Here is a 27,069-nt window from a genome sequence, read left to right as displayed (position 1 = left end):
CCACTATCAAGAGGGGCTGCCAAAAGTGTTGCTCGATTATTGTGTCGAGTGCTCAAACCATGTGCTTAGTTAGGTTTGTGTTGAGAGTTCGTTTTACGAGTTCGGAGTATCTAAAAGGTATTTTAGATTTAACCTTTGTTGTTATTATCCTTAGTGGTGATAAGTGGTTGTGTCTATATATTAGTGGTGTTTGGTATGTTCCATGTGTTAACTAGTTTAATCTTGGGTGATTAAACTTTATTCAATGGGTGGAAGTGTTCGAATTAGCTTTTGGAGTGTTCCTAATTTAATCCAATGTGGTTGAGATCATACATTTAGTAGGGATGTGTATCCATCTGAATAAGCTTTCCATAGAGTCTAAAATCACCAAAATCGGACATTGAGATAGAAAATTATCGTCATTTTTCTGAGTGTCGATTGTGCTGATAAGATGTTTCGATCCAGACTTCAGATGTTCCGATCCATCCAATTTTAAGAAAGTTGGTGTTCTTGGTTTGGAATTAATTTTGGATCGGACGTTCCAATGTGTTATTTTTTTCTAGATATGACCATTGGGATTTGAAGGATCGAATGTTTTGATCTGGGGAACAAATGTTTCGCTATGTGCAGAATCTTTCTAACAGGTAGTTTTTCAGAGTCTGGTATAAATATCCCTTGTCCTCCTAGCCTGTTGGGGACTTTTTGGCTAGCTTTGTGGTGCTGAGAAGTGGTGTTAGAGCTTGGTATTCTACCTTTGAGTGCTTCCCTCCCCTCTCTATCAAGATTTGTGAGAATCAAGCTTTTATGGCTTAATGAGGATAGAGTGAAGTGTGTCGAGCTTAGGTTGCTCGCACGTGTCGCTTTAGTTGCATGTGTTTAAGCACTTAACATTGATCATGCACAAGTCTGGGAGTTTGTTACTCTTGGATACTATTGTCTCCTACACGGCTCTATGGTGGATTGCTAATGATCTTCTCAAGTGAAGATTGTGAGCATGCCCGGAAGTGGTTACGGAACTCACTATCTCCAGACTGGAGGAAAAGTTGGCCATAGTGGAGACAAGGAGTGCATGTGTGCAACCTCATGAGAAAAATAGTTGAAAAAGATCTGACTCAAGTGTGACCGAGCTTCCTCAACGGAGACGTAGGATATTGGTGGATATCCGAACTTTAGTAATAAATCATTTATCTCCATATTTCCTTACTCTTACGCAATACTTTGATATTCCTACTTGTATGCTTATTTGTATGTGCATTGAGTTAATTTCGTGATATTCAAATTTGTCATTTTGCATTGATCGGATATTCCGATGAACAGTATTGAACCATCCAATAAACAGTAATTTTGGAACATCTGATAAATAGTATCAAAATTTTTGATTGAGGTTTCTTGCATACCCTTTTAGATTTGAACAATCTTTGTTACCCTAGGATTGTAACATTTACATTTGTTTAGGGTGATTGTGCACTAGTTGAGCTTAACATATTTAGATTTTTAACTTGTGAAAAATCTGTTAGTTTATTTGCACTGTAAATTTAGACCAATTATCAAAAGGGGACAAAATTTTGCAAAAAAATGCATATTCACCCGCATCTAGGCGACATCATTGTCCTTTCAGTCATACCCCGAGGATGTAAGTAAGTTGGCCAAACCTCGTTAAAAATATGGTGTCTTGTGTGTTGATATTATGCTTGGCTTATCGATCCTGGTGATGCTTCTGCTAAAACCCTAACAATGGTATTAGAGCCATACAGAAAGATCTAGGGAAGACACGAACATATGTTGCACACCACTCAAGGCTTGCACGGGTCTGGAGAAGGATGTGCGCAAGGTGGATCATGGAGGTGATCGACGATTCGATTTGTGGATTCAGACATTTTGAGCATGGTGACTCTAATTGTCCGATGGGTTGTATCAATGAGGATTCATTCAAATGTGGAGATCGGGTTGATGGCAGCTGGTGGTTGTTGTTCGATTGGGGTCGGTCAAACGTGATGACCAGATTTGATGGTGCGGCTAGAAGACATCGCAGACGTGGCGACAGCTTCGACTCACGGTCTGATTGACGGGTAGTCAATCCAGATCGGACCGACTGTTGCTAGCTCAAGGTGGAGTAATGACAGCGATGGTGAAAGCTATGGTGGACTTGGGTGGTTGTGACGGCGTTCGGATTGCGCGTACTGACAGTGTCACACGGCGGAGATGCGTTCGGTCAGGCACGTGTGCTACCAAGGTGCAACCTGCTCGGTGGAGGGGCTGGTGCGCGCGTACGCGGCTCTTGTTTTGGTAGGAAAATGTAGAGAGACATGAATGAACAATAGAGTGAAGAACTTGTCTCATTGATCAATAACGTTTATATATATTTATAGCACATGAATGGGTGGCAAGGCATCTGTTGGGGATGACAGTTGCCCCAACGAATGTCTTTTCATTAGTAACTGCTAATGGTAGTTAGTTTCTAATTGATCATATGTGTTTATCCTTGACGTCGGTTTGTAACTTTCCCCCTTGATCAATTATTCTAGTTGTAAACTTCTTGATGAAAACTCCTCTAAAACCCTGTGGAAAAAATATGAGGAGAAATAATATGTTGATATGCTGGTCTACCATTAAAACTCCTTTAAAACCCAAAGGAAAAAGTAAGGAGAAAATGATATGGTATATATTGGTTGTTGCTTCATTGTGGCTCATATGAGAAACCTAAATAGGAAAAAACTCATTGATGAATTTAGAGAACAATAACTATGACCTATGGATCATATTAAGACCTCCGAAAATCACTTGAAAAAATAGAAGGAATAAGGTAGATATTACCTCATTAAAAACCTTATATAAGAAACTATATAGGAAAAACTCATAAAGGAAAATAGTACAATATAATATTAACATGCTATTATTTAAGGATCAACTCCCGTTGAACCTTGCAAATCTCGAAGTTGTCGCATACCAAAATCCATGAATACATTTTCAAAATGTAGAAGTTGGTAAGCACTAGTGAATAAATCAGCGAGATTATCAAATGATTTAGTTTGCAAGATTTCTATCTCCCCATTATTTTGTAATTCATGAGGAAAGAACAATTTAGGGGCAATATGTTTGGTTATATTGCTCTTTATGTAACCTATTTGCATTTGAGCAATGTATGAAAAATTATCTTTATAGATAATTGTTAGTGATTCAATAGAACCAATACCACATGATTGTTGTATGTTATTTATCATTCTGCGAAGCCGTACACATTCACTTCATGCTTCATATAATGCAATTATTTCATAATCATTTGTGGATGTAGCCACTAGATTCTGTTTTGAAGACTTCTAAGAAATGATTGTCACAACATGTAAGAACACAAAGTCTGTCTGTGATATGGCATTGTGGGGATTTGATAAGTAGCTAGTGTCAGTGTATCCAATCATATTCATATCTTGTTTTCTTTGAAGTTAAAGACCAAGATCTATGGTGCCTTGGAGATATTGAAAGATATTCTTGACTCCCGTCCAATAGCGTTTGTTGGAGCAACACTATGCCTTGCTAGTAAGTTCACTGCAAATACGATATCAGGTCTGGTACAATTTGCAAGATACATAAGTGCACCAATGACACTGAGATAAGGAACCTTGTGTACCAGTATCTCTTCTCCATCCTCCCGTGGTCTAAATGGATCTTTCTCCATATCAAGAGATCAAACAACTATGGGAGTCTTGGATGGATATGATTTGCCAATATTGAATTTCTCTAATATTTTTTGAGTATATGCGGCTTGGTGCACTAAAATACGTGAAGGAAGATGCTCAAGTTGTATACCAAATAAAATTTGGTTTTACCCAAATCCTTCATTTAAAATTCTATCTTAAGATGATTGCATGCTTCATCTATATCTTCTGTATTTCCAATGATATTTAGATCATCAACATATATAGAGATGATGCAAAATCCTATTGAGGATTTCTTTATGAAAACACATGGATAATCATCATTGTTAGAGTATCATTTATGCACAAGGAACTCTTTTAGTCGGTTGTACCACATTCTTCCCTACTGCTTTAAGCTATATAATGACTTTTTAAGCTTTACACAATATATGTTACGGTTTGCATTTGGATTCAGAATGTCTAGTCCTTCGAAGACTTTCATATATGTGTCCGAATCAAGTGACTCATATAGGTATACGGTCACTACATCCATCAACTATATAAATAGATGATTTTGAACTGCCAATAAAATTAGATATTGGAATGTGATTCCATTCATTACAGGAGAATAAGTCTAAGTCTTATTGAAATCAATACCGGGTCTCTACGTGAACCCTTGTGTTATAAGTCTTACTTTATATCTCACCACCTTGTTATTTTCGTTCCGTTTGCGGACAAAACCCACTTGTATCCCACAGGAAAAATATTACGAGGAGTAGGTATTACTGATGTGAATACCTCTCTTTTGGAGAGCGAGCACAATTCTTCCCGGATTGCATCCTTCCATTATGTCCGGTCTGAGCGCTTGCAACACTCCACCATGGTCTTGGGATATGGATCATTATGAAGGTCATTTGCAATCTTTGAGGATAAGTGTTTATAATTGTAGTCTTTCGGTCAAATGATTCTCCAAAATTAATATAATTGATGGAAATTTCATCTACCTTTTATGACTAATCATGATTTCCCATTATAATAGAGTCGGGGTGTTCCGATGTCCCAGCATCAGTATTTCATCTACCCTTACAAGAAGCTTTATACTTTGTGACCGTACTTCTCCCCCTCTTATTTTGATTTGGGAGTTGAGTGGTTTTATTTGGTATCTCTACTCTTTCCAGCACATTCCTAGCAGGGATATAGGATTTAGTAACATCTTTATTGTCAGTAAATGCATCTGATAGGTTATTTGCAATATGTTGCAAATTTATGATTCTCTGAACTTGGAGTTCAGATTCTTGAGTACGTGGATCTGAGGAGGAAATGTCTGTTGTATTCCAATTAATTTCCTAGCATTCTTTTTGTTACTTGAAATCTCCCCTAATACTGGGAAATATTCCTCATCAAATATGCAGTCAGTGTACCGGGTTGTAAATAGGTCCCTGTGAGGGGCTCGAGGTATTTTATGATCGATGGAGAGTTATACCCCACATAGATTCTCAATTTCCTGTGTGGACCCATTGATGTATGCTATGGTGGTTAGATCGGTTCGTATACAGTGCATCCGAATTTTCATAGATGAGAAATGCTAGGAGGATTCTCACGTACTAACTACTGCAAGGAAGTTGTGTGATATGCAGTTGGTCGCAATGTAATTAAATCAGCAGCGTGTAAGACAGCATGACCCCATTATGAAATTGGTAAGTTGCAATTATGTAATAATGGACGTGCAATGTGTTTGACTCTCTTTATGAGAGATTCAACCAAATCATTTTGAGTATGGACATATGGTATTGAATGTTGTAATTGAATTCCTAGGGCCATACAATAATCATTGAAAGTATGTGAGGTGAATTCAGCCGCATTATCCATTCGAATAGATTGTATCCTATGTTCAGGATAATGTGCTCGTAATTTAATAATTTGAGCAATTATTTTGGAAAAAGCATGGTTTCGTGTGGAAAAAAGACACACATGTAACCATCGTGCAGATGCGTCAATAAGAACCATAAAGTACATGAATGGTCTAGTTAATGGTTGTATTCGACCACATATATTGCCTTGAATGCGTTCAAAGAATCTGAGTGGTTCAGCTTAGATTTAAGATAAGAGGGTCTTAAAATCAATTTCCCTGTAGCACATGCAGTGCACACAAAATCTAAAAATTGTGGGAATTTGACAGTATTTAGACCATGACTAATTGAATTGTTGATAATTTTTTGCATCATCCAGACACCGGGATGACCAAGGCGATCATGCCATATTATGAATTTGTCAACATTCTAAAAAAAATTACCTTATATGGAACATGTGGTACGGGTTTGATTTATGTGTAGTACAATCCTGAAAATAAAGAAGGAATTTTCTCTAGTATTTGTTTGGTAAATCCGTTATTTTTTGTAATGAGGAGATATTCCTCTTTGTTGTCATCATGGGTTTAGATATAAAAACCATTTTGACAGATATCTCTATAACTTAGTAGGATACATGTTGAATCGGAATATAATAGTGCATAATCGATTGTGATTTGAGTACCCATAGGGGGTATGATTATGGTACAACCAGAACCAACAATCATACCATCATGTACATCGATTGTCATAATTTTTCCTTTACTCTTTTTAAGAGTTCGAAGATATTTAGTTTCTCTGAGTATAGAGTTAGTGGTATAGCTATCCACTAAGCACATTTTCTCTTCCATTGGATTGCCCCCGTGAACATCTATATATAAAAATGGAGAATTTGAAGTGAAATCCTTCATAGATATATAGAATACATACAACTTTATTGAGCACCAATGTGCTGATACATTATTGAAGTATACAATATAGTATATGATGATAACAACCTATTACAATACTATGTAGGACATAGATATATCAATATCTAATTAATTAGGAGATTAATTAAGGTCTCCAAATAAGTTGTTGGAAGTAAATTCCACGATCATGTTGTCCGTGATATCAAGGTCCTCTTGCTGCTGCAGAGTGATGTCGTTGTCCAGTTTTAGAGAAACGCTTTGGGAACAACTGGCCTTCCTAGTGGTGTTAGGTTGAAGATTGAAACATGCTTCAAATCTTTCACCTTGAGCTGGTCGGCTTCGTCCAACGGACTTGAGATAGAGATTAATCAAGTGTCTTAGGGTGTGGCATTTCTTAGTTGTATGGCTATAGCAACCACACTTACAACAAATGTCAGAATTGTCTTTGATGTTCTTGGAAATGCCCTTCCCCTTGTTGGGTCTATGGAATTTCTGCTTCTTGTTGCGATTCTTCTTACCTTTGAAGTTCTTAGGGTGGCATTTTTTGCCGTCGAACTTCTTGATATGCTGGATATTAGAGTTAACTTTAGGTAAAGGAGAAGTGCATGTAGGACGTTAAGGATGGTTCTTCAAAAGAAGTTCATCATGCTTTTTAGCCCGAAGAAAAGTGTGAATTAATTAAGAATAGTGTTGGTAATTTCTAGTACGGTATTGTTGTTGCAATATCCTATGAGTAGGAAGCATTATAGATAAAGTTTTTTTCAATTTTCTCCTCATCTGAGGGAGCTTTGTCACAAAATAGTAACCTAGAGCAGATCTTGTGAACAACATGGTTGTATTCTCCAATTGATTTAAAGTCTTGGAGGTGAATGTTGGACCACTCACATTGAGTTTCAAGCAGTATGACTGTCTTTTGCTATTCATATCGCTCTTTGTTCTATAGATCATATGGATTTCCATCCATCAAGTATTCTAATTTTAAATCTAGATGTAGATGGTGCATTATGAAGTATAAAGCCCTATACTTGATTTGATCCAGAAGTGGCAGATCTCCTTCATGAGGAGGATTAATCGTCGTTATGAGTCCTCAGGATGATAGACTTATCTTCATGTCCATTACCCAAGTGAGATAGTTTTTGCCATCTAACTCGAGTCTATCGAATTTGATGTTGGACATTTTGTCCTACAAAAATGACCAATGATTGAATGAATTTACACTTTGAGTAAATTGAAGAATCATGGTAATGTTGTAATAATAAAAGATTTGTAAAGTCAAGCTAAGACTTGAATTACATAGTGTAGACCTCAAATTATAGTATGAACACGTTGAAGGTAGTCACCTAAATGGTGTTGACCTTTCAGTAGTGGGGGCATAATTTGTAACTATGCAATAGAACCCCACTGCCTTGTGTTATGCAAATATATGTTAACACTTTGAAGGTAATCACAAAAAGGTGTAGACCTTTGTTCCAAGTTTGATATTGGGTACACACGTTGAGGATAGTCACTATGTGTTGGACATAGTGTAGATCCCCTAGTAGTACTAGGGTACTACCTTGTGTATGGCTGATATATAAAGATTTGGAACTTTGTGTTATATCAAGTTTACAACATAATCACTTATTTTCTTTATTTAATTCTTCTTGAATTAATAAGTGATTTTTTTGCAAGTAATAGAATTTCAATTGCAAAAAAAATGACAAAGTTGTAAACATAATGGTATGTCATAGGGAATGCTTAAGGGAAAACACATGGGACATAACAAATTTTCAGATAAAATAAGGTATGGAACATTAATTTACAACATTAAACAGCCATGAACACAATTATAGTTAAAGGCAAGGGCTAAAAAAATAAAGTGACTGTACTATAAAACAACAAATAATGGATGTGGCTATAATTATAAAGAAACCTAGAGGGTTTCTGAAAAATAGCCATTCCACTGGAGTTCTCGGCATGTGGGCTGAGACAACTTAGGCTTCGGCCTGTTAGGACTTTCGGCCCAAGGCCCAGCCTGGCTCCTCCCCTCCCCGCACCGTATAAAAAGGGAGATGAAGCTGTAAGTTAGGGTTTGCAACCCTAACTGGGGTTTGCAACCCTAACTGGCCGCCCCATTGAAGCCGCCCCCATTGCATGGGCCGCCGCCGGCGTGTGCTGGAATGGAGGTCGTGCCACCAGAGAGCCAGCATGTCGAGCCGTGCGTTCGAGTGCTATCGTCCCGTGCACCAAGAGCCACCGCGTCGAGCCGCAACCGGCCACCAGAGATCGGGTTGTCACCATGGACTGCCATGAAGTCATGCTGTCATGTCACTGGTGGATTGCCGACGTTGCGGGTGCACCACCCCCTCCCTCACACACGCGCCCCATTCCCCAAGCATGTGCGCGCGCCCGGCCGTGCTTTGGCATCGTCGGTGGGGAAGTCGAGGGCCGTGGGAGCCCACGACCCAAGCAAAGACCCGAACAGTGGTTGGCCACCGTTGTTGCGAAGCAGTGGAGGATGCGGCGGTCCGGAGCACAAGGGGCGGCCTCGGTGTCTCCGTTAGCGGATCCGGCGGTCGCATTGGTGGTCAAGGTCGGGTTGCCGCCGTCAATGCCATAGGGGAAAGTAGATGGCGCAACGACGATGAAGGCTGAGTTAGAGGACTCGTTGGAGAGCGCCTCCTCGAAATCGAGACTGGAGTCGATGAAGGCCGACGCGAATGAAGATGACCCGGTCAGCATGTTGAGGTCAATGCCGCGAGAAGAAGAAGCCTGGCCATAGTCCGCCATGAATCCAGGGAATTTCCTGCTGCGACGGATCCTAAAGATCCAGTTGTGGTGGGTGATCGTCACATTGGAGGGCATCGGAACAAGTTATGCCGTCTCGGAGGAGGGAGCAATGGGTGTTGGTGATGGCTAGATAATATCCACTAGGGTGGTACGTGCGGTGTCGTCTGTTGAAGGAGTAAGCATGGTGTATTCTTCCGGATCCTCCTCCTCCGAGGACACCACCACTGTCGGACTTTCAAAGAGAGGGACAACACCCCGATGGGCTTCCATAGTGGGTGGTGGTCCGGAGCGAACCGCCCTTGTGGTGGTATTCGCTGTCGTAAAGGACCTCACGGCGGTGGTTGGTGTTGTAGGCACCCGAACTCCCAAAGAAAAGGGCGACAACGAGGTCAGTGGCGGTGAGGGCGATGGCCAAACGGCAGGCAAAGATATCGCTGGCGTTGCTGCTCGTGTAGGACCCTTGTGGCGGCCAAAATGACGACGAGCAGCACCACGACGCTGATGACGGTGTGATCGACGACGGCATGGACGATGCTGCAGGACGACAACGAAGAAGGAAGTTGCAGGTATGCCATATATGGGGCAAAATAGGTTTGCTATGGAGTAGTGCTCACCGTCTGGGAGAGGTCTTCATGCCTCTCTACTTGTAGTTGCAATTACTTAGTGGAGATCAAAGTGCTGATAACGTGTTTTGATAGAAAAATGTAGAGAAACAGGAATGAACAATAGAGTAAAGAACTTATCTCATTGATCAATAATATATATATATATATATATATATAGCACATGAATGGATGGCAACACATCTGTTGGGGATAACATTTGCCCCAACAAATGTCTCTTCATTAATAACTACTAATGATAGTTAGTTACTAATTAATCATACATGTTTATCCTTACGTCGGTTTGTAACAGCTCTGTTGGCATGTGCGTTTTGGTCGGCATGCATGTGGAGTCCTGGCCGAGTCTCACGTGGAGGAGTTGCATGTGTGTGGAGGCTAGCATGCATGTGGTGCTTTCTTGCACACCTTTGTTGTTGCATGCATGTGTCTCGGGTCACGTGCAGGCCCAAGCAATGGAATCCAGCGTGGACGGGAGGCCTCAAGATGTGTGCGGCTGCAACAGAAGCGGGCGCAGCTAGGAGTCATGGACTTGGGTGGAAGCGTGCGCGTACATGAGTTGGATGAGTCGAGTCGGTTCACGTTACAGGCATTAGATCCTCCTGGCGGGCGTGGCGCTAGCTCGGTGCGGCAGCAAAATAGCTGTGCGCTGGGAGGCCGGATGCATGGAAGGTGGAGGCAGCCCGTGAGGGGTGTGTGGTTGAGTTCTGGTGCTGGGCACGTGGGTGGCTGTTGGTCAGGGGCGCGTGGCTCACGCGGCTACGGCCAGAAGGCCGCGTCGAGAGCCACGGGTGGAGTCTAGGACTTTATGTCAGTGTTGAAATGAAATTGTAATGACAATAAAAAGCGTAAGAAAATGATTCAATATATTGCATGTTGCTCAATAAACAAGAACAATCGTCGGGCAATTGGACGTTTGCCGGTTTGGATCATTTTGATTTCTAGCACTTCCTTTTGATCAATGTCATTTCATGTATATATATCTTAAGAGTTTCTCCAAAAATTATATGGGAAAAGATATGAGAATAGGAATCATAATATGGTGATATGTTGTTAAAACTCCTTTAAAACTCATATGAAAAATATGGAGAAAATGATACAGCATATAATGATTATTATCTCATTGTAAACTCATATGAGAAATCTTCAAAAAGAAAAGAAAAAAGTCCAAATTCTTCCCTGAACTAAGATAAAGCTTGCAGAATTAGGGCAAGCAAGGTAAGAACAAGGACAACCTTACCAATCACACAATCAAGATGCAAACAAGAAGCAACATCATATAACAATACAGGCAACATGCATTAAACAAACCTAGGACTATCTCCACGACGTCACTAGTACAAAAGTTCTGGATCTACAATGACAAAAGCATGCTCATAGAGCATCTGACTATAAGGTTATCTATAACAAAAGCTACAAAAGGATCTACTCCTACTGCTAACTAGCTGCGACGTATCATCCTTATGCGTCATCTGCAGACCTGTCAGTGACGTTGCCAATGGCTGACTCAACAGGTGAGAGGGTCCCTGGTGGTGTCGGGTGGAATTGGGGTCAAAGATCCTATCGACGCCGTTGTTGCTATCGTGATCACTAATGAGCTCACTCTCGTTAGGGTCCTCCTCCTCCTCCGAGTCATCAGTTGGTATCACCATATCTTCATCTTGAATCGGCTCGGCAGGCACTAAACCTCCACTGGCTGCTAGAACTGGCGAGGGCTCAATCATGTCATCTGCTATATGTGCTGGTAGAAGAGGTACACCTAAAAGAACGATGTGCTGGGTTCGAGTCATGGGTAGCGTGAAGGTACTCTTCCTGGTAGTTGTTCTAACTCGGGAGCCATTCATGGCATTCTGTCTGTTAAGATCCCTATGATGTGCCCTTACCGCCCTCTGTCATCCTTCATGGTTTCGTTAACATGGTATCTTCAGTGGCTGTGGCCTTGACCCTGATCTGATCCAGCATCACACGGAGAGCTCTCTCACGTGTCTCTGACTCCTTTGCCCTATGACGACTAGCCTAGAACAGCTGATAGGTCTCATTGTGCATGTGCTCCAAGGCGTGGAGGTACTATGATGTGACGGCCATAGTGGTGTCGTCCTCCTCTTTCTCATGTCATGTATCCTCCATGGCAGTTAGGGGTGCACACCAAGTAGCTCGCTGGCCAGCGGCAGCTGGAAAGTGCCGCATGGGAGTGTGTGCCACCTCCCTAACACGTCTCCCGCATAGGTGCTGAAGTGCTTTGTAGGCAACCAATTGTATGTGTCAGGGTGCCGTACTCCAGTGGTGCTGACGTGCCACAGTCGCCAGCTGGGGTATCTCGTGCAGTTGAAGATCTGCAGCAAAACCTGACACTTCTGGGATCCATTCTCGTCATACTCACTCCCGGTGTACTCTCGGCGACGGGTATATCCCAGGCGACAACAAGCTTCCCACAGCAACTTGGTAAAGCCCTTCACTCGTAGATATCGTATTGTGTTTCAATCCTCGTCTTCCATCTGCTGGGAAAAAAGAGACATCTTAGAACTAGCATAATAAGTTTGCAAACGTAATAAGACATAAGGTAAGTACTGAAGCAGTTTTGATAACATAGTTTTTTGAAAATAAACAGACACGAGCAATTCTATCCTAAGGTCACGTCCTACAACCAAGCATGGCTCTAATGCCACTCCTATAAGACTCCAGCTCCCAGGATCTCCTGTGCCTCCTGTATCAGTCTCTGGATTAAGTAGCCGATACACATAGTATAATAGTTATAGTATTACAGTCAAACTTTGTACATGAATATTAAGGTTCTGAGTATAAAATATTACAAACCATACTGTATATTACAAATTTGGCCTAACGGCCAGCAAAACATAGCATAAAGCAAAAACTCAAGCCACAAGCAACGAGGGTGCGAACACGACTTTTTAGACTACTCTTCATCCCCGGCTTCACCTCCGAAGAAGTCGGCATCGGCTTCATCATCTGAATGACAGCAAGAGTGAATACAGAAGGTACTCAGCAAGTCCTATACTACTTCAAAGTGTTGATAGATGCATAATGGGGTAATTCAAGAGTAAGGCTTTACGGTTTTGGTTTTAGCGTAAAGCAGTTTTATACAAGTATTCAATTGTGTCATCTACTAAAGACTCCAAAACAGTTTCAATAGTTCAAAATAAGGTAACAAGTTGTATCTGGGTTTTTTTGTCATGAGAGAGGCTACATCTCACTCCGTAGTCCCTATTATCTCATCGAATGTACCTCTAGTATCACACAGCTTTTGGCGGATTGAGCCAGGAACTACACCACACGAACATCTTGTTCACACACACCATTAAGACACACGCATCCAGAGTCTAATCAAATGGGGTCATGCTTCACATGTCCATGATCGTGGATATGGCTATTCGAATAGATTTAACTATGTAGAGGTTGTACAGCTTTACCCAAGCGATATGCTTAGCCTCCAACTGTTGCAAACGGAGGAGAGAATGACATCGATACCCTCCAAATACCTTTCCTATTGGCCTTTTCTACGAGACATTCTAAGCCCAGAGGTCATGCACTGAAGGCCAACCACCTTTTTAAGCCTAAGTCGATTCTAGAAACCTTCAAACAAAGGGACAGATGGGCATTTTGCCTCTTATTGCTCTCAGCCTCCTAGTATTATGCCCAACTCAGTCCGGTGAAAGGGGAAGTTAGGTCCTGCCCATTCAGGACGCATAGTTGCACGGGGGTGGCTAAGCATGTCGAGGCAATTGACTGGGTCCTTAAGTGTCCAGTGTAGGTATCTTCTGGTAATGAACACCACATAGGTGACTTAAGTTCCTAGGAGCATCCTCATCCAGAGTACTACTCCACTTACCCCCGCCAAACAGTTTTCACCAATTTGTACACATCACCTACCATATCCCATACGACATCAAGGATTTTACAACCATCACAGAATTCACAATCATTAAGGATCCATGGTATATGATTTACCATTGGTAACAGTAAATCTTATCTCCGAGGAGAGGTGTTTTAAAAGCAACGTCTCCGAGAGGACGTATTCAATCCTAAGCATGTTACATATCAAGGCGTAGTTTGTCCTTAATATATATAACAACAGGTAATCTTAGGGTGATATGTATTTTGGATGATAATATTTAAGACCTGGCATGTGCTTAATAGGATTAACTACTACAAGCAGTTTGTTAAAGCGCAATACATAGCACATGTGCAGCTGGGTCGGGTGCGCGCGCGGGTGGGAAAGAGACGGCCGGTTGGGCTGGATAGCCGGGCTACGCCAGGGAGAAGAGAGAGGAGAAGGATTTGGCCCTGGAAGAAAATGGAAAAAGGAAAAGAGAAGAAATTTTGGGATAAATTCAAATGGGGTATTTGAATTTGGATTATGGTCAACTCCATTTGGAATATTTGATCTTTGATTTAAACTTGGATCTTGAGCTTTTTAAGATGCTCTGAATCAAAGGATTTGAACTTAAATTGCATTTGAGCTTAATAGAATTTAATAGTAGATTTGAAATTGAGAGACATTCAATTTCAAATCTCCACACAAAGAGCCATAAAAACCTCAAACCATGTGTATGAACCAATTCAATACAGGGACTATTTTGAAATTGATACTAGTGCATTTTGGAACACCTATTCAACTTAGTACCTTTAATATATATGAATGTATACATATTGGTATATCCTTCATCTACCTATTTCCTTAATCTTAGTTAGCCTAATTAATCATAAAAATATTTAATTGGAGTAAAATTTACAACTAATTAACATATTTAAACTCAGGATGTTACAGTTGTAACTCATGAGGATAAAACAATTAGGGGTAATATGCTTAGTGATATTATTCTTTATGTAACACGTTTGCATCTGTGCAACACAAGCAGTATTATCTTCATAGATAATGGTGGGTGATTTAATGGAACCAATACCACATGATTGTTGTATGTGGTTGATCATTCTGCGAAACCACATGCATTCACATGATGCCTCATATAATGCAATTATTTCAGAATGATTGGTGGATGTAGCCACTAGAGTCTATTTGGAAGACTTCCATGATATGGTTATTCCACCATGTAATAACACAAATAATGTTTGTGATCTGGCATTGTGGGAGTCTGATAAGCAGCCAGCGTTAGTGTATATAATCATGTTTGAATCGTGGTTTCTCAGAAATTGAAAGAATAGACCAAGATCTTTGATGCCTTGGAAATATCTAAGGATATTCTTAACTCTCGCCCAATGATATTTAGTTGGAGCAGCATTGTATCTAGCTAGTAAGTTCATTGCAAATGTGATATCAAATCTGGTGCAATTTCCAAGATACATGAGCGCTCCAATGGCATTGAGATACAGAATCTTGGGTCCCAGTATCTCTTCTCCATCATCTCGTGGTCGAAATGGATCTTTCTCCATATCTAGAGTTCGAACAACCATAGGTGTTTTAGATGGATATTATTTTTTGATATTGAAATTCTCCAATATTTTCTGGATATAATTAGCTTGGTGTATTAGAATTCTTGAGAGAATGTGCTCGAGTTGTAAACCCCAACAACATTTGGTTTTATCCAAATGCTCCATCTCAAATTCCGTCTTTAGATGATCACGTGCTTTATTGATATCTTGTGCATTGCCAATGATATTTATGTCATCAACATACATTGAGATAATACAAAATCCTGTCGAGGATTTTTTGATGGACACGCATGGACAATAATCATTGTTGGAGTAACCCTTCTGCAGAAGGAACTCACGAAGTTGATTGTACCACATTCGTACCGACTACTTTAAGTCGTATAGTGACTTATTGAGCTTTACACAATATATGTTGCGGTTTGCATTTGAATTCAGAATTTGGATTCCATCAGGAACCTTCATGTATATGTCCGAATCAAGTGAACCATACAAATATGCGGTCACTACATCAACTGCATAGATAGATGATTTTGAACTGCTAATAAGATAAGATATTGGAATGTGATTCCACCCATGACTGGAGAATAGGTTTCATTGAAATCAATGTAGGGTCTCTGCATGAACCTTTGTGCTACAAGCCTTACTTTGTATCTCACCACCTCGTTGTTTTCATTCTGTTTCTAGACAAAAACTAATTTGTATCCCGCAGGGAAGACATTTGGAGGTGTTGGTATTACTGATGTAAATACCTCTCTTTTTGTGAGCGAGGCTATCTCTGGTTGGATTGCATCCTTCCATTGAGGCCAGTTTGAGCGCTTTTGACACTCTGCCATGGTCTTGGATCTAGATCATTTTGGAGGTTGTTTGCAATCGTTGTAGAGAAGTATGTGTCGATAATTGTAGTCTTTCGGTCATATGATTCTCTAAAATCTAGATAGTTGTTGGAAATCTCTTGAACCCTTGGTAATTGTTCGTTATTTCCTAGTACGATGGAGTCGGGGTATTCCGATGTCCCAGCATCATGAATTGAGTGCACTATTGAGTTAGGTCATAGATGTTGCCTATCCACTGGGTGTATACTACCCATTTGGTGTCTGTCAACTTGATGTTAACTTGCACTTACTGTTTCAGATGGTTTCTTTCTCTGTTTCCTTTGTTGATTGCAAGAAGTTGTATCCTCCTTTGTGGTCGTACTTCTCCCTCTCTTATTTTGAACATGGAGTTGAGTGGTTTTGTTTGATACTTTCACTCTTTCAGGCATATTTTTGGTAGGATTATAGCATTTGGTGACACCTTTGTAGTCAGTCAATACGTCTGGCTTGTTATTTACAATGTGTTACAAATTGATGATTTTCTGAATTAGAGTTCAGATTCTTGAGTATGTGGATCTGAGGTGGAAATACCTTGGACATTCTAATTAATTTCCTATCATTCTTTTTGGTACTTGAAATCTTCCCCTAATGCCAAGAAATGGTCCTCATTGAATATACAATTAGCATACCAGGCCGTGAATAGGTCATCTGTGAAGGTCTCGAAATATGTAATGATCGATGGAGATTGATACCCCATGTAGATCCCCAATTTCCTATGTGGACCCATAGATGTACGCTGCGATGGTGAGATTGGTACATATGTAGCGCAACCAAATTTACGCAGATGGGAAATTCTTGGTGGATTTTCACATACTAATTGTAGAGTGGAAATACTATGATATGCATTAGGTCGCAATTGAAGTAAGTCAGGAATGTGTAAAACTGCATAACCCAACATGATGTTAGCAAATTGCAATTCTATAGTAAGGGTCGTGCAATGAGATTAATTATCTTGATAAGAGACTGTCAAACCATTTTGAGTATGAAAATATATGACATAATGCTAAACATGAATTCATGTGGCCATACAATAGTCATTGAAGGCATGTGAGGTGAACTCTGCAATATTATCCATTCGATTTGATTGAATTTGATGTTCATGATAATGTGCTCGTAATTTAATAATTTGAACTATTATTTTGGAAAATACATGGTTTCGTGTGGACAAGAGACACGTGAGACCATCGTGTAGATGAATCTATTAGAACCATAAAATACCTTAACGGTCAAGATAATTGTTGGATATAACCACGCATATCAGTTTGAATGCATCCAAGGAATTTTAATGATTCCGCTTAAATTTCAAGGTAAGAGTGCCTTAAAATTAGTTTTCTTATGGCACATGCAGTGCACATAAAATCTGAAGATTATGAAAATTTAGCTTCACTTAAATCATGACCAATGGAAATACTAATAATTTTCCGCATCATCCCTATGCCGGGATGACCAAGGTGACCATGCCAAGTTTGGAATGCATTAACATTCTGAAAAATTATCTTGTACACAACATTTGCTATGAGTTTGATGTATATGTAGTATAATCCTAATGGTAAAGAGGGATTTTTTCAAGTACTTGTTTGCCATATCCGTTATTTTTATTAAGAGAAGATATTCTTCTTTATTGTTATCATGGATTTTAATATGGAAATCATTCTGACAAATATCTCTATAACTTAGTAATGTACGAGTTGAATCGAGATATAATAGAGCATCATCGATTATGACTTGAGTACCCATAGGGCGAGTTATTATGGCACAACCGGAGCCAACACTCGCTACATCGCGTCCAGCGATTGTAAAAATATTTTCTTATCTCTTAGTAAGAGTTTGAAATTTTTTCCTACGTATAGAATTTGTGGTGCAACTATCCACAAGGCACATTTCTTCCTCCATTGGATTAACTCTCATAGAAATCTATATATACAAATAAAGCATTAATATGAAATTCTTTAAAAGATATATAGAATATGTACAAACTTTATTTAGTATCATAAGGCTTATACAATATTGTGACATACAATATATAATGATGACAACTTATTTATTACAATAACTAATAGACATAGATAACAAAGTACATAAGGAATTAAGAGACTAGATAAGGTCTTTAAACATGTAGTGTGAACCAAATTCGACAATCACATTTTCTATGCTCATGGGATCTTCTGGTTGATGAAGAGTCTGGTTGTTCCTTGTTCTTGTGGAACTTGTTGTGAACAATTAGCCTCCTTGATGGTGTCAATTTGAAGATTCAAGTATGCTTCATATCTTTGTCCTTGAGCAGGTCGGTTATGTCCCACAGATTGTAAATACAAATCAATTAAATATCTCAGGGTGCGGTATTTCTTAGTGATGTGCTTGTAGCATCCACACTTGTGACAAATATTAGATTTGTCAAGTTTAGATTTAGAAATGCATTTCCCCTGCTCCGGTGCACGTGGCTTCTACTTCCTATTGCGTATGTATTTACCTTTAAAGTTTGTTGGTTGGTGTCAAGAAAAGCCATTGAACTTGTTGTTATTCTGAACATTAGAATGTATTTCAGGTAAAGGAGCAACGTCTATTGGACGCTGATGATGATTTCTTAGAAGGAGTTTATCATATTTTTCGGCCTGAAGTAATACATGTATTAAGTTAGAATAAACATGATAATTTCTTGCACGATATTGTTGCCCTAAGATCTGATCAGCGAGAAGCATAGTAGATATAGTTTTCTATATCTTTTTCGTATCTGTAAGTTCTTTTTTGTAAAAAAACAATTTTGAGCATATTTCATGAACATCATAATTGTATTCTGTGATGGATTTAAAGTCCTGGAGTCGAAGATGTGTCCATTCATAGTATGCTTCGGGCAGAATGACTGCCCTGTGCTATTTATATCTACTTCTAAGAGCTAGTCATATTTGAGTTTCAGATGGATATGGTGCCTCATTGTGTATAATACTCCATATTTAACTTGATCTGCTAGCGGTGGATGCTGTGGATCTCCCTCTTGGGGAGGTCGGAGTGATGTTACTATTCTGCGGGACGCAAGACTGACATTGACGTTCATTGCCCCATGTTTGATAATTATGACTGTCAAGAGCGAGTTCATCGAACTCTTTTTCTGTCATCTTAACCTACATGGATTTAAACCATAGATTTGATTAATTTATTGTAGATAAATTAAAAATCATCATGGTACTGTTGTAATAATGATGCAAATTTTATAAAGTCAAGTTGACACTTAAAGTACATAGTGTAGACATCAAATTGTATAGTTAACACGTTGAAGATAATTATCAAATATGGTGTAGATCTTGCAGTAGTAGGAAGTATAATCTAACATTTATCAGTAGATGTCTATGCTCATATTACCTTGTTATGCTAAGTAGAATATTTGGAAGGACACATTGAAGGTAGTTATGAAGTCAAGGTAACAAAATGTAGACTTCACTGTAATGATAGATAATCTGCAAATATGCAATGGATTTTATAGTTTCATTACCTTTTGTTTCTCAAATATTAAATTGAGGAAATCACTTAATTTGATTTCGCGTTATTTTAATTCTGCTTGAATTAAGCACTTTTGGGCATAATAGCTCTTTGGGCTTAATTAAGGTGAATTAATATGTAATTCTGTAAGAAAATAATCTCAATTGCAGAATTAACACGGTTGTTAACACAACTACATGTTATAGGGAATACATAATAGCAAACACATGGAATATTACAGATTTCTAGAAAAACAGGGTCTGCAATGTGAAGTTATAACAGTAAACAATACAATGTGCAGTTACTATAAACACTGAGGGCCTAAACATGAAAAGTATTAGATACAAAGTACTATTTAGTTAGACCGTCTTGAAATTTGTCAGAAACCCAAGAGAGGGGGGTCTTTTACAAAATGACCTTATTAGGCTCGGTGGTTGGCCAATACAACTTGGGCCTGGGCCTTGTTGGCCTTTCGGCTAGCCTACCGGAGGGGGTGCATATATATAGAGGGGTGGGTGACAATTAGGGTTAGTGTTCCCCTGCCCTGGCCGCCACCCCTCTCCTGTGTGGCGTCGCCGCACCACCTCTGTTGCATGGCCGACGCACCGCCGCGCCATCGTGCTGACACGCCAGTGTGCTACCGCGTTGCTCAATGCAGCGTGTATTCCTCCCCGTCAGAGGAGGAGGTCGGGTTGCCACTGCCGCTGTCGGTGGGGGCCTCGAAGTGGAGACCCATGGTCGTCGGGGTCCAAGATCCCCGGCGGAGGTCGGGACGACGGTTCGCCACCGCTGTTGTGAAGCGGCAGAGAGTACGACAAGCCAGAGTTGAGGGTGACACACGTGAGGCGGCTCCAATGTCGTCGTGAGTAGATCCAGTGGCCTTATTGTTGGAGTAGTATAGGGGGGTCCCGTGGCGAGATGTCATGGTGCTGCCCAGGTTAATCATGAGGTCAAAGTCAGGCATCATCGGGGAGGTCGTCGGTGGGATGATGCCGATCGCGGGTGTAGCATTATCGGAGGCAGGCGCGCCACTGCTGAAGCAGTGCACCACTGTGGCGGCTAGGGCGGCTTGGCCCTGGCGTCGTCAGGGCGACCAACGCAGGCGTCGGGGATGACAACTCCAAGGCGACGTCGATGGGGATGTCAACTTCCGATGGCGAGGGGTCAGCGATGCTAACGGTGTGCTGAAGGTTAATGGCATGAAACCATGAATGTGGCAGTAGGCAATAGCCAAGGGGGCCCGGGTGGACGATGTCATCGTGTTTGACACGGCTATTGTGGTGCTTGGGTCAGTGCCGTGCGCATCGATCGTAATACGACGGAGCGGGCGTGGACCACGACGACCACAGCGACGGAAGAATCGGCGGCCACGACCCTAGGGAGTGTGGTGATGACGATGGCAACCCGGATGTGATGAAGATTACAATGACCGCCGATGAAGGTGTGCGAGCGGCGATGTCACACTTGATGCAGAGTGCAGGGGAGAGCGGAAGACAATGCCATTGTAGGTACTTATAGGTCCATGTCAATGGCGCTCACCTATGATCGAAAGCCTTCATGCCTTTGTGCTTGAACTCAGTAGAGCGTGCTGACAATATATTAAAATGAAATTGTAATGACAGTAGAGCGTGCTGATAACATGTTCTTAGTGATAGATGTGTGTTTATATACATGATGAAAGGGTATCGAACGGGTGCTTGTTGCTCAACGGGGAAAAACAACTGTTGGGTGAGAAACTGCCAGAGGGTTGCCGGCTTGGATCACTTTGATTTCTAACAGTTAAGAACCATCACGCAGTTGGACTCATAGTTGGACTTGGATTTTTTGCTCTCAGCCGGGCAATAAATAAGAGGTGTGGCAACAAAACTGGGCGCAACAAATCAGAACTGAAGGACACAGTCAACAGGCGTAGGGAAACCAAAGAAGATAGAAGTCCCGGATTGCGGAAATTGCAATCGGGTTTCGTGAACCGTTGCTTGTGACGATTGATGGTGAACAGCTGGTCGACTTCATCGTGTGCAAGCAGCGTGGCAGTTGATGGGTCTTGAGAGCAGTGGATTGTCCACAGGCGGTCGTGCGCATGGTTTGACATGTGCGTGGCGATGCGTCCAGGCGAGACGCGGGGACGAGCGTGTAGTGGCGCATTCAACATGCGTGAGGTACGTGTGACCAGGATTTGGCGATCTACGGCAATAGGCAGATGACATCGATGGCATCCAAATTCGAGGTGATGAGATTTAACAGGATTAGCAACTTTGGGCTTTGGCAAATGAGGGTGAAGGACCTGCTGGCACAATATGGTATCTTGACAGCTCTGCAGGTAACGAAGCCGGTCACGGTAAATGATGGCAAGTGGGAGTAGATGCAAGCACAAGCGGCAATGATAATCAAGTTGTGTCTCTTTGAACAAATCATGTATCATGTCATGGATGAATTTTCACCTAAGTTAATTTGGGATAAATTGGCCGATCAATTCATATCCAAGACATTGACTCGGAAGATGTATCTGAAGCAAAAATTGTACAGGCTGAAGATGTAGGAGGGGTCAGATCTTGTTGAGCACGTAAACATCTTCAATCAAGTTGTCACTAACCTTGTGAAGGTGGAGGTGAAAATTGATGATGAAAACAGGGTGATTATTCTTCTGTATTTCTTGTTAAGGTCTTATGAGCACTTGGTCACAACACTGACGTATGGCAAAGAGGCCGTCAAAGTGGATGATATTATTGCGGTGTTGTTTGCTCATAAACAAAAGAGAAAGAACAATGATGGTGAGAGTTCATCTCGATGTTTTTTTGGTCAGTGGTAATCAAGGCAGGGAGACTGAACTGAAAAAGAAGGGGCCATGATGCTATAAAATGTAAGGATTAGGGATATGTGAGGAGAGATTATCTGGAATTGAAGAAGGACGTGGCACATATTGTGGTTTTTAAGAAAGATGACTTGAATAGCAATGGTAACCTTGTTCTCATGGTATCAAGTGAAAAATCTTGAGGTGAAATGTGGCTGTTAGATTCGGTAAGTTCATATCATGTAATATCAAATAAGGAGTAATTCTCTTCATACTCTGAATGTGACTTTGGTCTTGCTCGCTTGAGAGATAATACAGGTTACCATGTTATAAGAGTTGGCAATATCAAACCAAAGATGTATGATAGACAAGAAGTGATATTTGAGGATGTGCAGCATGTGTCGAAACTTAGGAAAAATCTAATATCGCTTGGAATTCTGTATAGAGAAAATTGGTTGTATTAGACGATACGAGATATGAAGATCTTGAAAGTGATGCAGGATGACAGGACTATGATGATAGATGAGAAGACGAGAAGCTATCAATATAAGCTAAAAGATGAAATCATAGATTTAAAAACTACATATTTTATTGAATACGTTCCTAGCAACAAAACATCCTCCTCGAGCAATTCAGAATGAGCAACAAAGATAGACAGCTAAATCTAAGTACATAGATGTTTACACATAACGAGTTTGCATACATACTCATCTAAGGTGAAATTTGTTAGAATATCTATACATGGTCAGTTGTAATAGGTATGGCTAGAAATAGAGTTGTAATCAAACTTTTAATTCTGTGTCTTTAAATAGATAGTCTTATGCGTAGATCTTATATTTATTTTTATGTGTTGATGTTATGCTTACCTTATCAATCCTAATGATGCTTCCGTAAAACCTTAACAAGTCAAGCGACACCATGAGCAAAATAAATAAATAAATAAACATGCAATGCATGCTTGAAGGAGCGCCTGTAGAACACTAGAAGTGGGCAAGATACTTTGGTGTACAGCAACGAACTATGTTTCACTCCCAAGAAAAAAATAGGTGCTGCTCGATCGAAGTAAAAGCCTCCCCAACACTGGCTGAACCCCAAAACATGAACACCGGAGGTAAACAAGTTTCAGTGAATTCACAGGGGGATCAGCCATCAGAACCTTACAAAAAGAACTGCTTTCAACAGGACGACTTAAGATCTTAGCTGGTGCTATACAGCAAATCTCATCCAAATCAGTTAGTGGAGCCTTAATACGCATTGACACCGGAATTTGTAAGGTCGACATCACCCATTCCTTTATCTTCCTCTTCACTGTCATCATCACCATCAACCTCTGCATTTTGCTCCATCAGGGAATCTATCTGGTCAAGGAACAGCTTATCTTCCCGCTCGCTCACCTGTTTTGAAGATAGTAAGTACGTACATGTTTAGTTTTTTCAAAACATGCATAAGGGAGATAACTGTGATTGAAAGAGGAAAGTAAAAGAATTAGCAAATGATAAAGAGAACTTACAGCTCTTGGAGGTTCCTTCACTATCAACTTCCCCTTGTGTTTTTCAATCTCTGCTGTACAAGCTTTGACTGCATCAGTGAGAACTGAAATGCCTTGCTCCTGTTCAAAGGCAATGCATGAGAAAGAATCATCATTATTTTCTGGATAGTTACAGGCATGATAACCTCCTTAACCATAATGCTAGGGTTGAAACTAAAAATAACAGCTAATGAATTGGAATATACGGGGGTAAGTAAAAAAAATATTCTCGTACAACTATAGGCTCGTGGCAACTTAGCAGTTGCCACATGCTTTCACAAGTATCACAGCATACTATAGTATTTACACCACACAAAAGGCAAACTGAGACATTTCATTCAAATAATCAATGTAAACAATGGTTATTATATATCTTTCCAGACGGCAAAAATAACCAGAAGCCACATGAAATAGCATCCATAATCACCATAGAGGATCATTCAACCAAGGTAGCCTAATAATTCCAAATGAAGGTACAAAATTTGTGCAATGCATTTATGTAAACCATGCAATGATCCACTATCAACTTGACAGCTTACTGTTCACCATATTTTGTGCAATATTAACTCCAGCAAGAAAGGAACCAGTAAATCAGGCCCTTTCCCGGTGAGAAAGCAAAAGATCAAAAGTATGGACAAACAAATCTAAACATAGCATGCACAACAAAAGTATGGGAACTATTCTTAGTATCATATAAGTGCAACCTGAAAGGTGATGCATGTCGTTTCTATCTTCCAGAATAGATGAGGATCAATTGAAACATGCACTCTCAAGTCTGAACAATGTGTTTCAATGTAAAGACGATTTGAGGACAAAGGGGCTTTATCACACAAGAATAAACTTTATCTAATAGCGTAGCTTATAACAAGTAGCCCACATGAATTATGTTCTGAGAAAATGCCAACCTTGTCAAGAGTCTGTGTTGTCAGAACATAGAGTGGAGGAGCGACAAGCTTAATCTTCACAGGACAGTTCTCATTGCCAGCAGCTTCAGCTTTCTTCATGGCTTCCTGCAAATGCAGATACAATTAGCTTTTGCAAATTGCTCTGTTAAATCACAAGGGCAGCAATAGGGGTAACTGGAACCTTAATGTGGAGCACCCCATCAAACTGGAAGCATTTCATCTCGATATCAGCACGGATCTTGAGTGGCTGTGGTGTCATCCTCCTCCTTATGTTCTTCACCAGAGAATCCTTAACCTCAGGGGTTACAGCAGGCACCACCTTAACCACCTGCCAGTAAATTTAAACACATTCTTGTCTCAAATAGTTTTTATGTCCAGAGTAATTCCATAAGAAATTTCATAACAAAGTATATACACCACCAGTAACATCATTTCAAAGAACATAAACAGAACTCAGGCAATTCAATGTGCCAAAATTTGCAACTGTTTGCCTATATGATAAACTGCAAAGAAAATTAATCACCAATACAAAGCTATACCATTGTTTATCTACTGCTGGGAAATCTTAACTCGACAAATCCAATGATCAGTTACTGTATATCTCAAAGGCATACAGTTCATCTTAGTTCAAACTTAATTTTTTTTCATGTAAACTCAAATCCCAAAGCAACTAAATATATCCATGGTATGAGGTATCTTCATACCATGAGTTAACAGGTTGGGATTAACCATTAAGCAGACAAGCATTCAAACAGGAAAAAACAACAGACAAACTACATTATCTACAAATTACTACTAATAAAAAAAACAACAAATTACTGCTATAGATTTTACATAAATTACTACTGATCCCAAGGCAGACATCTTGTGTACAGGCAAAAATGCATAGTGTCAAATAATAATAGCATGACACAAGTCTGTGACATCTAAACCTACTCAATTTGTCAGTCACTACATCTAATCACATGCAAATCAACTCAAGTAACCACGGCATGATTATCCAGGTTGCAATGGTGACTGTCAGGTTGACAAGGATGGTAAAAGCAATATTCCTTTCCCCATAGAAACATAGAAACCAATACAAAATGCATTATTTGGAACTATGAGACGTCAAGCGTAGAAATCTCACAGCCAACTAATTATCTCCACCTTATCTACATACCAAGAGACACAAAGTCGTGATTAACAATTTAGCAGACAAGCTTCATAAGGGGCAAATTCAACAAAGAGACTACATCATCTATAAATTGCTTACAAGTCCAGGAAACTAAAAACCACTGATGCTCTAAGTTTCCTAAAATCAGTATTTGATTATCCCAGGAAGATGTCTGTTAAACAATTAAACATGCACAAATGCAAATAACGTCAATCTGGGGCAAGTCATCAGTATATGACAACCAAGCATACGAAATAAACAAGTCCTGCATCAACTCAGAGTCAAGATAAAGCACACAAGTAATCAAAAGCGTCAAGCAGTCACGCATGGGCAGCCAGGTGACGGTGGTGATTTGCAGGTTATGAAGAAAATGGAATTAACCTCCTGGCCGTCTGGGCCGGTCTCCTTCTCCTCGTAGGTGAGCACGTCGAGGATAGCGTCGGGATCGGCGACGATGAGCTTGAAGGCCTCGAAGGCGTGGCCGTACTTGCGGTACAGCGGCCAGCCAATCCTCTGGTAGAGCGGCTCGAGGTCGACGTCGAGCGTCTCGGCGACGTGGCGCATGATGGAGTGCACGAGCTTGGACTTGTTGTACCTGTCCTCGCAGGCGTGTGCCTCCTCCTCAGAGACGCGACGCTTGGAGAGGTCGATGTATCCCTTGTCGCGGTCCACACGTAGCACGATGGCGGGCTCCTGGCGGCCGACCTTGATGAGGGAGGAGATGGAGCGGATGCGGCGGCGGGAGAGCTCGGAGAAGAGTATCATGCCCTCGATGTTGTTGTACTCGAGCAGGGAGACGTACGCGCCCATGTCGGCGATGTGCTTCACCTGGATCATCACCGCCGCGTCCACCTCGGGGAACCGCACCTCGTACATCCGGCACTCCAGGTTCGGCATCTTCGCTGGCGGAGGGGAGGTCCCGCCGGAGTTGGAGTCGGAGGCGGGGGCGGCGGATCTAGGGTTTGGTTGGGTTTTGGAGCGAGGGCGGCGGCGGGCAGATGATGCTTGGTGAACGAATCGTCGGATGATATCTCGATGCGGGGTGAGACTTCTGAGTTTACGATGTCGTAGTGTTTACGTGTACCACGGACTTTGGCGTAATTCATAGTAATACGTAACCGCTTTACTGTTTACGCACGCCAACAGGTGGGGAGGGCGGCTCACGTGAGGTCCGGA

At 40.8% G+C, this 27,069-nt stretch overlaps 1 protein-coding gene across 1 annotated transcript; it reads right to left on the bottom strand.

The window, feature by feature from the left end:
- Positions 1–23,236: 23,236 nt before the first annotated feature.
- On the bottom strand, positions 23,237–26,964 carry LOC133912288 (eukaryotic translation initiation factor 2 subunit alpha homolog; the record flags this gene model as incomplete). The annotated part of the gene is made up of 5 exons (XM_062354951.1): positions 23,237–23,698; positions 23,815–23,913; positions 24,738–24,842; positions 24,919–25,065; positions 26,275–26,964. Coding segments are annotated over 5 exons (1,191 nt in total), but the record flags the coding sequence as incomplete, so codon positions are not given.
- Between the last annotated feature and the right edge of the window lie 105 nt (positions 26,965–27,069).

The sequence above is a fragment of the Phragmites australis genome, chromosome 3 (genome assembly GCF_958298935.1).
Source record: "Phragmites australis chromosome 3, lpPhrAust1.1, whole genome shotgun sequence".
Taxonomy (NCBI): domain Eukaryota; kingdom Viridiplantae; phylum Streptophyta; class Magnoliopsida; order Poales; family Poaceae; genus Phragmites; species Phragmites australis.
Note: the sequence above shows the minus strand (reverse complement) of the source record. Positions and strands in the feature narration are given on the sequence as shown.